Source organism: Zootermopsis nevadensis, unplaced genomic scaffold, assembly GCF_977971745.1.
Source record: "Zootermopsis nevadensis isolate Lab colony 2312 unplaced genomic scaffold, Znev_1.0 Znev_ptg000020l, whole genome shotgun sequence".
Classification (NCBI taxonomy): Eukaryota; Metazoa; Arthropoda; class Insecta; order Blattodea; family Termopsidae; genus Zootermopsis; species Zootermopsis nevadensis.
In genome coordinates, this window is record NW_028259152.1 from 579,978 (window position 1) to 592,595 (window position 12,618).

General features: G+C 38.7%; 1 protein-coding gene across 4 annotated transcripts in view; it reads right to left on the reverse strand.

The window, feature by feature from the left end:
* Positions 1-12,618, reverse strand: part of Ddr (discoidin domain-containing receptor 2) — a 140,632-nt gene that overhangs the window by 23,199 nt on the left and 104,815 nt on the right. For all 4 annotated transcript variants that reach the window (XM_087351861.1, XM_087351860.1, XM_087351859.1 and 1 more), the window contains exon 7: positions 10,311-10,518. In XM_087351861.1, the coding sequence (XP_087207987.1) occupies positions 10,311-10,518 (208 nt within the window). The remainder of the gene's footprint in view (positions 1-10,310; positions 10,519-12,618) is intronic.

Sequence of the window (12,618 nt, forward strand, 5' to 3'; positions counted from 1 at the left end):
TGGCACTATCTATCGTCACGATGTCAGACTACTTAAGGTTTCTACTTAGATTTTGTATAAAAAGACTTTACAAATGTGCCCTTTATACAACCAACCTTAAGTTCTGAAACACTAGGAACAGAAGATGCTACATGTAATGATGGATGCCTAATAGATGCTGCCAGTGAACCCAAACCAGTTTTCACACGGTGGGCATTCTTTACTGTCACTTAAATACAGGGACAGAGCCAACATACGAAACTCAGCATTTCTGCTATTAAGCAGACAACACGGCGTTCAGGAAAGATACTCTCTTGGTAGTTTAAATTTTAAGGTTTATTTTACACAAGGTTCGACTACAGATATTATTACCCCCTTTAACCCGAAGCTTACCTAAATAATATTTAAGATTAAAGTCCATACCTCAAAGAAAACACAATAAATCTGAGTTTCAAACCACACGAAACCCATAAATACAAAAAAAGTAACTGTTAAACCAAATAGTGCATACAGTTAATACTGGGGTTTAACGCGTTAAAGTTGCCTAGTAACAAGGGGCTATGTAGCAGGCGTATCTAATGCTTTGTACAGCCCTGAAATTCATCAGTGGCGGACAGAAAAGGAAGAAACGCAGAGTGACGGTGAATGAGAGCGGAGCGCGCCACCAGTAGGTTATAATGTATAGTTCAGTCTTTCCATCGCGATCCAATTTGTTATGGCCACACAAGTCTCTAGTCTTGCCCCAGATCGATGGCTCCCTAAATTACACTCATTAATTACACGTTATCGCCTCCACTGATTTCGGTAAACAGTAGCCAGCCAGCTACTTCTAGATTCTAGAATCTTGCTACACTAGACGTTTCCCAAGACAGAGTACAAGCCGCCGGCATGAATTAAAATGTTTGTGATGCCACACTCGTTTCTTTATATTACATCACAATGATTTACAGTTATTTATACAGTTTAACCTTCTCATCCCTGGCTATTACGTTAATAAGGCTTGTGTCAGAAGTTATGACTACTTTTATAATTAAAATTTAAATTGCGGATATATATGTGCATGTGTGTTTGATTATAATTCGAGAATGCATGCACCAATTTACACGAAACGATGTCTGTGCCTTGAGGTTAGAAAGAGATTACAGAGATAAAAACTTCGTAAAAAAAGCCCTGGGTTCGAGTCCCGGCGAGGGTGGTATCTATGGATTTGAAAAAGGACGACAGAACAGTCTCAAAAGGGAGATTACAGCAACAGGGGTCACGACCCCGACGACGTCTTCGAAGATAAAATGTGTGAGATTTTTCTACACTCACCGAAAATGTATCTGACTTTCACAGCATGAATTCTACCACAGTTTCTTGCAATTTCATTAAAAAGAATAAATCGTTTTAAATATTCTCCCGTAAAGATAAATAAATCAATTAAATTATTTTTTCTACAAAGAACATTATTTACAAACTTATTTTCGCTATTTACGGAACTCTGAAAATTCAATTAAATTACATTCTTAGAATAAAATATGTAATTTATTTTCTCATTATGTTGTAATTACATCAATTTGCTGTAAATTCCTGGAAGGATCTACTTTCTCGTCTCCTTTATAAATACTAAAGCATTTTAAGCGATATTTTTCTTAGTTGACCAAGATTCGAACACGGCTATTAACATAAGTACCATTAACACTGCCACTATTATCACTACTACTATACCACCTCCACCGTAAATAATAATAATAATAATAATAATAATAAGCATCATCATCTACTCCTGATATAATAGCCAATGTCCGTCAAGCAAGTTCGTTTTATTTTTTAATAGGGCCTGCTTTGTTACTTTCTTGTTCTTAGCTGCAGGAGTACGCCGTTCGTGTGATAAATTACAGGTGTTTTATTAGACTACTGAACGAAATTGAGCATCCCTAAATCAGCAATTTCTCTCAGTCTTTTCCCCCTCCAACTCTCCTTCCTTCGTCTTGTTAACGGTGCCGAACGCTGCAGTAATAAAGACGTACGGATAGAATGGACCAGTCCGCAGTCAATACTTTCGTAACGTAGATACCAGTAACATTGGTAATCAAGGCACATGAGTTTTGTGAAAAAAGTCTTTGATCATTCCAGCAAAAGAATGCAAATCCTTTTCGGGGAATTATCACAGCATAAACATATTCAACTAACAACAACTTTGAATCCAAAATTCGTCTAAATAATATTCATAAAAATTCGGTCCGTACCGCAAAGAAAACACAAGTGTTCACCATTACAAAGATCAAATGGTTACAGCTGTTTAAGGAAATAATCCCTGTTTACACTGAATATCCATACATATAAAATGTTTAGTTACTGATTTTTGAAGATGATGGGAGATATATTTACCGTTGCAATTTAAAGTGTTAACGGATTTGAGGTTCTCACGGCAGAGAGTACGAAGATTTCTGTCTTCCGCGTTTTAGCGCTGTGTAGTCGTGTAGAAGTTTACCGACGTTTCAGAGGTCTTTGCGCTATAGTACAGAATAAATCCATCTTAAAATTACTTCTCTTAACAAGGTTTTCTTTTCTACGCTTTCTAAGGGGAAAATTTCACTATGTTTACAACGTCAAGGCGTTTCTTTTAAAGCTGCAAATGGGAAAGGTGTGCTGTTCGACTCAAGTATATATGAAGATGTACTTCCTTATTAAATTAGTTCGGTTCACAGGGCAGAGTGGCATCAAGTCAGTGACAGCTGACGGTTAGAGGACTGGAAGACACAGGAGAAGATGTCGCAAAACCTAGTCGCATCCTCAGAAGTAGTAAGGCAAATTTTAGTTTTCTTCTTACGACAGATGAATGTCGGAATGATTTTGATATCTCGCGATTCTGGTTACTGAAAACCGACGAATTTCTTAACACGTCGTATTTCGCCCTTTCCAAAATATTTGGACACACCATACACGAAAAAAAATCTTAACAGGCATTCGATGTGTTCGCAAATAAAAAATAATAATTTGTAATGTTAATCGAAATATATGCCGATAAGGATTTAGGCAAACCGCGGATTTTAATGGCTTATTTGAAAATGTAACGCCATAACCAGCCACAAGCTAGAAGCCTTAAAATACTACTAGTGTAGGTCGTTTGTCATTTATTTTTTCTCACGCTACATCCTACAAAAACAACACCCAAAACAGGAAATTAACAACGAAAGCTTCGGGCAAACAGAATACGTGAACATGCCAAGACTTTTCTCCGTTTTGTTTCAAGAAAACAACAAGAAATAACAAGCAAAGACACGACGCAAAATGCACATGGTGCGCGGTTCTCCATTGGCATCTTGCCGTCGACGATTTGACAAACAAGCCGTACACAGTGACGAGATCCCAGGAATGTCAATTAATTCCCCTCTGTGAACTCATGTAGCAGTATTGGTTATAATTAGTGAGGGGGCTGCTAGGGTGCACTTCTGTGAATGCTCAAGTGGGTCTTCTAGCCCTGCGGTGTGCAACCCCCCGCCCCCCGCCGTGTTGCCAATTTGTACTCCGTATCTCACAGGATTAATCTCACCTACTATATGTAGTTCGAATCCAGCTGGGTTCATAACACACAGGACTGTATAACATACGCATGAATACTCCTCTACAAAGCAGAATGCTTCTTATAAACCTAATAGTCACTTACATAGTCAATAAATTATCAGCATTTTATAATGATATCAAGAAGAACCTGCCACTGTTACCTCGTACCTCAAAAAAACTTTCCCAACACATCTTTACCCCAAGGATTCATTTTAATGTTATCCTTTCATCTACGTATCGGTTCTTCTTGTGGATTCTTAATGGAAAATTTTGTGATTAAAAACTTTAATTCATTTTCTATATCTTCTATTCGTGCCAAAAACATCCCATATATCATCTTCTCGCATTTAATCATCACATAAACATTCAGTAGCACTTCAATTCGAAAGATTATTATTAGTTACCTAAATCCATATGAGATACAAAGATATACAGTCGTGTACACACAGCATAAATTGCATTTAAATGTTCATTAACAAGAGAGCTCTAATGGACACAATAAATTGTTTGTTTCTATAAATAAACTGACGCAGTAGTGTTCCATCGACAACATTAAATTCCAGCCCTTTCTCGCGAATTTCAGGCAAATTGCGGTGTAGAGTGACGTCGAGTAGGATTGTTGATTTCTGTAATTGCGAATAATATGTAATTAGCGCCGGTAACTCGTTCTTTCCTCAAAGTAAATCGTAAACAAGAAACAAACCTCAGACAAAATCAACGCAACAAATTAAACCTCGTTGAAAGCTATTCCCTCCTCGTATAGCCTGAATATTTAGTAACGCCCAAATAATACAACAATTCTTGTTTAAAAATCTCGTTGAAATTCAACGGGAATGATTTCCTTCGTATCCTTGTCTTTTATCAAATTCCTTGCTTTCCTTTATGCATCTCATTAATATTATTTATAAAAGAAGCTAACGAGGAGGCTACGTCCCTACAAAAGAGCTGCAGTGCCATCTAGTAGTAGTAAAGTTAACCTTCGCTTTAGAGTTCTAAGGTCCATGTAATACCAATCTGACGTAATCATGAACACTTGTACAGATAAAAGATGAGCATCCTTAACAATTCTGAACGTTGCCTACAACTGAAGAAATGCTCCGTCTAGCAGCGTGTTGAATCGTTACCCGTGTCGTAAGGTCACGTTAGACATTCACGTGACTGACTAATGGCTTCTTCTCAGAGTGTTGTTATGCATTTTACGCAAACTATCTATAAAAGAGATTGAAAATATATTTCAACTACATCATTACCATTACAGTATTTTCCTCTTCATAACCTTTGAAGTTAAAAATATTTTAAAAAATAAGCTCTTACCTCAAAAAAAACAAAACGTCTGTCAATTGCAAGGATAAATTAATTAATACTCTTACAAAAATAATTGCTGAATTCTCTGAGAAACGCCATTAAGCACCCTTGTGAGCAGAATGTAAACATACTGAATGTTAAAGTAGGTGGTAAGTATAGTTACCACTTAGCTTTAAGGTATTAACTAGAAGAATAAAGTAGAATCTATCGAAAGGGGTTAGTAGGACCTCACTGAAGCTTTTGTTTTACAAATTCTTGTTAACTAAAGTTAAAACACAGAATCTGATAAATAGATCTGAATACCTCTGAAACGTCGGTAAACTTCAACCACGCTACACGACGCTACAAAACAGAAGACAGACATCTTCATATTCGCTGCTGTAAGAACCTCAAATCTGACTAAGAAGAATATTTTTCGTGAGATATTTTTTGTTACAATTAAAACTACGTGAATATGGATCCTCAAAGAAAAAGTTTGGAAAAAATCTGCATGCATTTGAGTCATGGCCGGCCTAGCATCAATCCACAAAGAGGAAGACATGCCTGTCTTGCTGCGACCGGGTGTAGTAAATTCACTGGTACAGTCAGCGCCGCGAAGACACTCTAGTAGGAATACGCCACTGACCTGGCCTAGCTTCACAATCAATTGCGTGCAGCGGGCAGGCTAACTTGAAACAGCTCTGCAGGATACTTGTACAAACGTCATTCAGTGTGTCTGCAATTACATCCTCGTAATGAGCGTGGTTGTCCCTAGAGAACATGGCAATGTTCCCACATCACATAAAAAAAACACGAAAATAAACTAACTGGACACACGGGCAACCACCCTTTTATTTAAAAATAACGTTAACCAGGGAACTTTCAATATAAAATCAACAAGCGAATGTTTATAAAATCAAACCACGATCTTCCACGTGTGACAATAATAACCATGTCACATGACTGGACAAACGGATTATTTGTGTTGACTGTGTTAACCCGGCTAACACCTCAAAACCCTAAAAATAAAAAGTGTTTTGTCCTACTTTCGTGGTTCAGTGATTCTCCGTACATTTGAAAACAGGAGAATCGATCGGATAAAATGCATCGTTAGCCAGTTCCAGCCAGCGAGACAATGTTACGCTCCCGACGACTAGCTGACCATCAACGCTTGACTGGCTGGAAGTTGCTAACGATGCATTTTATCGGTGGTTCGGTGTAAAAAGTACAATTGAACCACGACAATTAAAAGCGAAGACTTTCAATTTTTCGTTTTTCAAACCGTTAGCCAGGTTCACTCGGTTAATACAAATGTTCATCCCCTGCCAGACGGCAGCAGACAACGAGAAGTTGAGCATTAATTAATAACACGATCATAAAACGAATCCTATTACATGGATTATATTAATTGAAGAATCTATTCCAAGAAAGAGGCAGCTTGCTACCAGAAGTGTTTATTATTATTATTATTATTTTTATTTAGTGTTCTGTCTGACGACAGGTCCATATGAACAGGATCCTTCCATCCTTTTCTCGGACTGGGACCTGTTCATATACGTTCTTGGCAGATGATCCAGAAGTGGTTTGCCATTGCATTCTTCTGTGTGTGAATGGAGTAATAGTTGGGATGCCACGGAGGAAAACTCCGTGTTGCCTAGACCACGGCCTTGCCCAACACAAGTTATAAATTCGGGCACCGCCGGGAATCGAACCCGGGACCCCAGGATTACAAGGCCAGCGTTCTAACCGCTAGATCACCGTGGCGTCTCAGAAGTGTTTATAAAATATAAATTTTTAATATTAAATTATTTATTTCAGTGGAAGTGTCTATATGTGTCACATGACATGTGCTCTTCATACATCGTCAACCGTAAGTGTGAGGGCACCCTTGTGCCTTCGGAAGGGTTCTGGGGTGACCGTCTCAATTTTAAAACATTCATAAGGAGTTCTATATGTTTAATTGTTTATTTATCATCTCATTCTTGCGATATTACCTCTTGACCTAAAACGTAAATCAGACGAGAAAACACAATCATAATCTATTTAATTAACTTTAAGCTCCTTCTAGTTCCCCGTCACCCAAAAACAAAAGGTAAACGACCCCGAGTCATTCCTTATTTGGCCCAAAGTGAACTTCGGTGATGTTTGGTCAGCATTCGTGTTCGAATTGGGAAGGTCTGAGATTCGACAATCTGAGTAAAGATATGGAAAAAACACAGAAAAATCAGCGGTCGTAGCCCAGCGAGTCGTCACCGAAAGCATTTCGATTTAACGTCCACATTCACTGCAGCTGACTATAAAGAATATTTTATAGCAAACTCAAGAATATTAGCTGCACGCCACTGAACATAACTAGGTCGATAGTCAGTTGCGTGCATCCGACAGGTCGGTTACAGGGAATGCAGTGATTAATGCTTCGCGTCCTTTCACCCGGAAATATTGCAGGCAGTCAATCAAATATCTTCTCTTCTTCTCTTCGGTTTTCAAACGTTTAACAAAGTTCGAAAAAAATACAGGATACTGAACCTAAAAGGAAGACACATTACATTTAATGACGGTAATATTTTTCTCCGATGCATACTTAATCTGCTTACGTGACGGTGTAGTAAACCCGGAAATTCATTTTAGAAATATTATTAGGGTGACGTGTTAAAACTAAAACCGATACAGCGATGAAAGTTATGGGCTGGGACTCGATTTGATTAAAGACGTGATTTATTTAAACGACCACTTCATCCTAACTTGCCTTCACATTAAGTTAGTGGTCTCGCACACACTGCATGTTAGACGCGAAACGACCCTGTAGCACCCGAACGCCACGTTAAAGCTTCATATTTCATAAAGAAACTGATTCTTGGTTATTTTACGATGCTGTTGTAACTTTATCGTCTATTTAGTTGGGAAGACGATTATAAGTGGTATATAGTTAAACAGCGTAAAGGTGGTTAGCAAGACATACTTAAAGACTGTGAATATGAATATTCTGAGGAAAACCACGAAAATCCTCAGTTAAGATAAACGGGTGTTGTATTATGGAAACAACTACAAGGGAAAGATGAAAAATTCATATGCATGCAATGTCGTGGCGACAAACCGCTTTGGAGACGCAGGGGTAAATGTTGAGATAATACAACACTGAAGATAAAGAGGGAAGTGTAAGAGTGTGGAATGGATTAAGGTGGCTAGTGTCTTGTGGTGGCTTTATGTTAAAATGGTAATGAAAGTTCTGGTTCCATTAAGAGCAGGAAATGTCTAAGAGCCTTTTCGTGCTTCAACAAAGTCCTTTCCACCCAGGATGGCAGACCTAATTCTCAGATTAGGCCACGATTACTCAATTCACTTTCCATGGAATTATTCAGTAACACTTATTCTGCCAGTTGATAACAGACAGCTTATTATGTTCAAAAGGAAAAGTACCCCAACCACCCTAGAACACACTGAGAAATGCCGAGTTAAATAATTTTCGGATTTAATTGAAGCGATGAAATGATTTAAAAACAATTATCAAATACTCGTATACGAACTCGTGATCGCATGTAAAAAAACTTGAAAATCGTGCGACTGTTTCGTAGTTCATAGGTTTTCCTATGTCTTTTAAATAAATAATTACACGTCCTTAAAATAGTCTTCTAATTTATGAACACTCTGTATTCAAATACCAGTTAGGCAATATGTGTACCATTACACAGTTCACGGCATCGAGATTAATTACAACGAATCATTCGTGCTTCATAGACTCAGCTGAACGCGCGACATAATGATACATAAACATCACTGACTTTTATTTAGTAATTAATTATGACCACTAAGTAAACTGGAAAGTATCGTCGATCGACTGGGGTTCGAAGCTCGCGGGTAGTAAAATGTGATGCTGACCGAAACCTCGTTGTTAAACGTCTACAAAAAGCATATACGAGGTCAAAGGTCATTAAAACATTGTTCAAATTACTACATTTATCCTCGTTATCGGAGGAGACACTCATTTCCTTGGAATGTAACTATATAACCACGCACCAGGCACGACTGACGACAATTTTGAAAAATCCAAGTCACTGGTGTAACAGCAACTGACGTTCTCAGACTTTAAAAGTATAAGTTTTGAAACTGCTTAGTTTAAGTATCTATTTACTTAGTGCCAGTTTTAAGGGCAGTGACGGTGTTTCAAAGCTTGAATAAAAATAAAGATCGATAATCACACGAGGTGCGATCGGAAAGTTTCCGTAGCCGTTTTGGCGAGTCTTTGGCAAAATCTGATGCACTCATGAAAATCCGCCATTCCGAAATCGCAGGAGGGTCGGTGTAATGCACTACCAAAACGCCCGTAACTAAGAAACAAATGATAATTCGATGATGCCGGCTGGCACACTGATTCACTATGAATGTAGGCCGCACCCCCTAGCGGCAGAAGCTCGTACTACATCCGGTTCGCCCTCTATTGACACAGTCTTGAAACTTTCCGATCGCACCTCGTACAGTAATCACTTAACGTTTCAAACGTTCCGATAAGAAATTAATACACAATTTGAAAAGAAATATCTGAATCGAAGAGTAAAATTGGAAGGAGTGTGCGTAGTTCGGAGGATATTATTAAAATGGATTCATCGCGCTCAGTATATGGGCCGATGATTCGTTATTGTAAGCATGATAATGAACAGATGGGTTCGAAAGAAATCTGAGAATCTCTTGACTAGATGAGCAACTACTAGTTTCTCAACAAAGTTTCCGTTCCATAAAGTTAGAATAGTTAACTACGTTAGTATTCTGTAACTGAAAATATGCTACTCTGTCGGAACCCTCCTTTTCAAATATCTTGGTTTCCCGGCTGTGACTTTCGGATTTTTATTACAAATTATAAAACAAAAAACCTTTCGGATAAATAACATTGTGCGCTGAAATTGATAAAACGTGCGAAATTAATACATGTGCACACATGCTTATATATATTTTTTTACAGCGAATATTGATAAACCGCTGAGTCTGCGCTAACCATGTACATTACATCGTAAATATTTAGACAGTTGACAATTGGAAACATGAATTTACAAATACTACCACAGTGCTCAGCGAAATATAATACACTTGTCAATACCAATAAGTATTCGGGTCGTCACATCATACCAATATAATGCATTGGTTTGCAGACAGCTGTACATTTATAAAGTTCAGGATTTGATTCATATGTTTGAAATATGGAGTTAGAACTGTATAGAACTGTCAAATTATAAGCCATGAAAATAACATCAAAATACGGATAATTTTGTTTACTGTTAAAAATGCTTGGTATATATATATATATATATATTGCATAATAACTAATACGCTGTTAAAAATCATCTGTGCATTAAAGTGTATTCTAATTTTAACACATCATTAATAAATCACCTAGGAATCTGAAATTTAATAATTAAATAAATCAACCAGAGTAAATAAGTCAATCATACAAAACTTTCTGTTATGATAATGATCCAATAGGCTGTAAAGTATTTTTTTTAACTCACCACTATCGAAGGAGACCTCACTGACCATAATCCACTTGGCTGCGAAGTAAAGTTGTAGCCTCACGTATCGTCCCACACGATTATGCAGTTTTATGGTGACGTTCCGTGCGTGTTCCATGATGACATCTGGCATGTAGGAGAAGAACACAGGCTCCCCGAAAAACTGATGACCGCCAATACTGAAGTGCACTTTGGCGTGTGAGAAGACCTGTACACGACACACGACACAAAACATTTGAGATGACCACTGCGTGTAGTTTCAGGACAGGAGATCGCGGTTACAATCCCGAATTAATTTCAACAATCTGTCAAAAACGTAAGACGGATGAAACAGAAACCTGAAGATTTCTGTCTTCTGGCTTGATATTTACCAACGTTTCGGAGGTCATACTGCCTCCGTCATCAGGGCGGCGAATCGCAGAAATATTCATACTCACCGCTGCGAAAACCTCAAATCTTACAAACAGAAACCTACCTTCAAAACATTTCTAAGGCCCCTGGCGAGGGTGAAAATATAAAATTTCATGTCATAATCGGAAACGAGAACCGGAAATATAAAGAATAATTGTGATTTCTGTAATTTATCTTATCACAAATTGAACACCACCGTCGGCCAAATACGTTCAGAAAGCTGTTAAATGCTCACAATAAGATGAAACCAGGAACAATAAAAACGAAACAAAAAGTGGAATAAGGAGAGATAGCAGCAAAGAAGAAGGGAGAAGAAAAATTTGTTACGTTGTCTATCTGGAGTACGAGGTGCGATCGGAAAGTTTCTAGACTGCGCCTATAAAAACCCGTACACTTATCTCAGGTATTAAATTCATCCATCACCCTCGAAGTAGTTCCCATCGGAGTGAACACAACGATCCCAGCGCCGCTGCCAAGCCTGGAAGCATCCCTGGAAATCTTTCTTTGTCAGCCTGTCAAGCACCATCTGCGATTCTGCCTGAATCTCTTCTATCGTCTCAAATCTCCTTCCCTTTAGCTGAATTTTCATCTTTGGGAAGAGGAAGAAGTCACACGGAGCTTAGAAAGGAAGTTGGGGTCGGTTCTTGCAAGATCTTTGAGCTCCTGACAAACGAGAAGTCGATTCTGCTTCTGGTCCTCAGACAGGATGCGTCGCATGTGGAGTTCTTCCTTTAGAATCAGCTGACAGGTCCCATAGCCTATCCCAACAATGTCGCACAAGTCGTTGATGGTACGACGTCGATCTTCGTGAATGGCCTGCCGAATCTTCGTAACATTTTCGGGCGTTGTGCTCGAAGATGGTCGTCCAGAACGCTCGTCATCATCGACAGAGGTTCGGCCATTTTTAAAACGTGAATGCCACACAAAAGTTTGTGCACGACCCATTGCGGACTCCCCAAATGCTTGCTTTAGCATTTCATAGGTTTCCGTAGCCGTTTTGGCGAGTCTTTGGCAAAATTTGATGCACACGCCATTCCGAAATCGCAGGAGGGTCGGTGTAATGAACTACCAAAACGCCCGTAACTAAGAAACAAATGCTAATTCGATGATGCCGGCTGGCACACTGATTCATTATGAATGTAGGCCGCACCCCCTAGCGGCAGAAGCTCGTACTACATCAGGTTCGCCCTCTATTGACACAGTCTTTAAACTTTCCGATCGCACCTCGTATCAGAATGGATGGTGGAATGACTCATCTCTGCCGTGGAGTTGTGTTCTGATTATAAAATTCAGTAGAATCAAATAAAACAAGGATTCCGTTGTACAGAACAGTGACTTAAACTCCTTTTAGAACCAACCTGTAACAGTGCAGAGAAAGACATAAAGTTTATTGCCGAACTCCGGCATGGGGAACCACTTCAAAAATATTATCCATAACTGTCATTTTATTTCATACTAATCTTTTTCTCTCGATGTTTTATTCTCCCGCAACATGTGCAGTTTATCTTAGCGACTTTCTGGTGGCTCTGTAAAGCTCACGATACCAATCAATTTCGCTCTCAGTCTCTCTCGTTCACTTATATCACGTTGCGTGTTCTGCCAACATAACAAGTTCACTTCTATATTACTGTGTATGAGTAACAGGATGGCCTAGCATCACGCACCGCGTGGCGATATTGTTTTGTCTATTTTGGCTTTCAGTTCCCCTCCCCCCCTTGTTTGCCAACTTCTCTAGTAACTTAAATATTGGTGCTGCCGTATAAACGTCATAGCACGGTTCGCTCATTGTTCATTCTGTTGTATCACGCTAAAATGTACAATAGGTATACCAAGGTTCAACAATCTCCTTTCATTGTTAATTCTCTCGTTCCTAGGCACTACAATCAAAGCATATTTC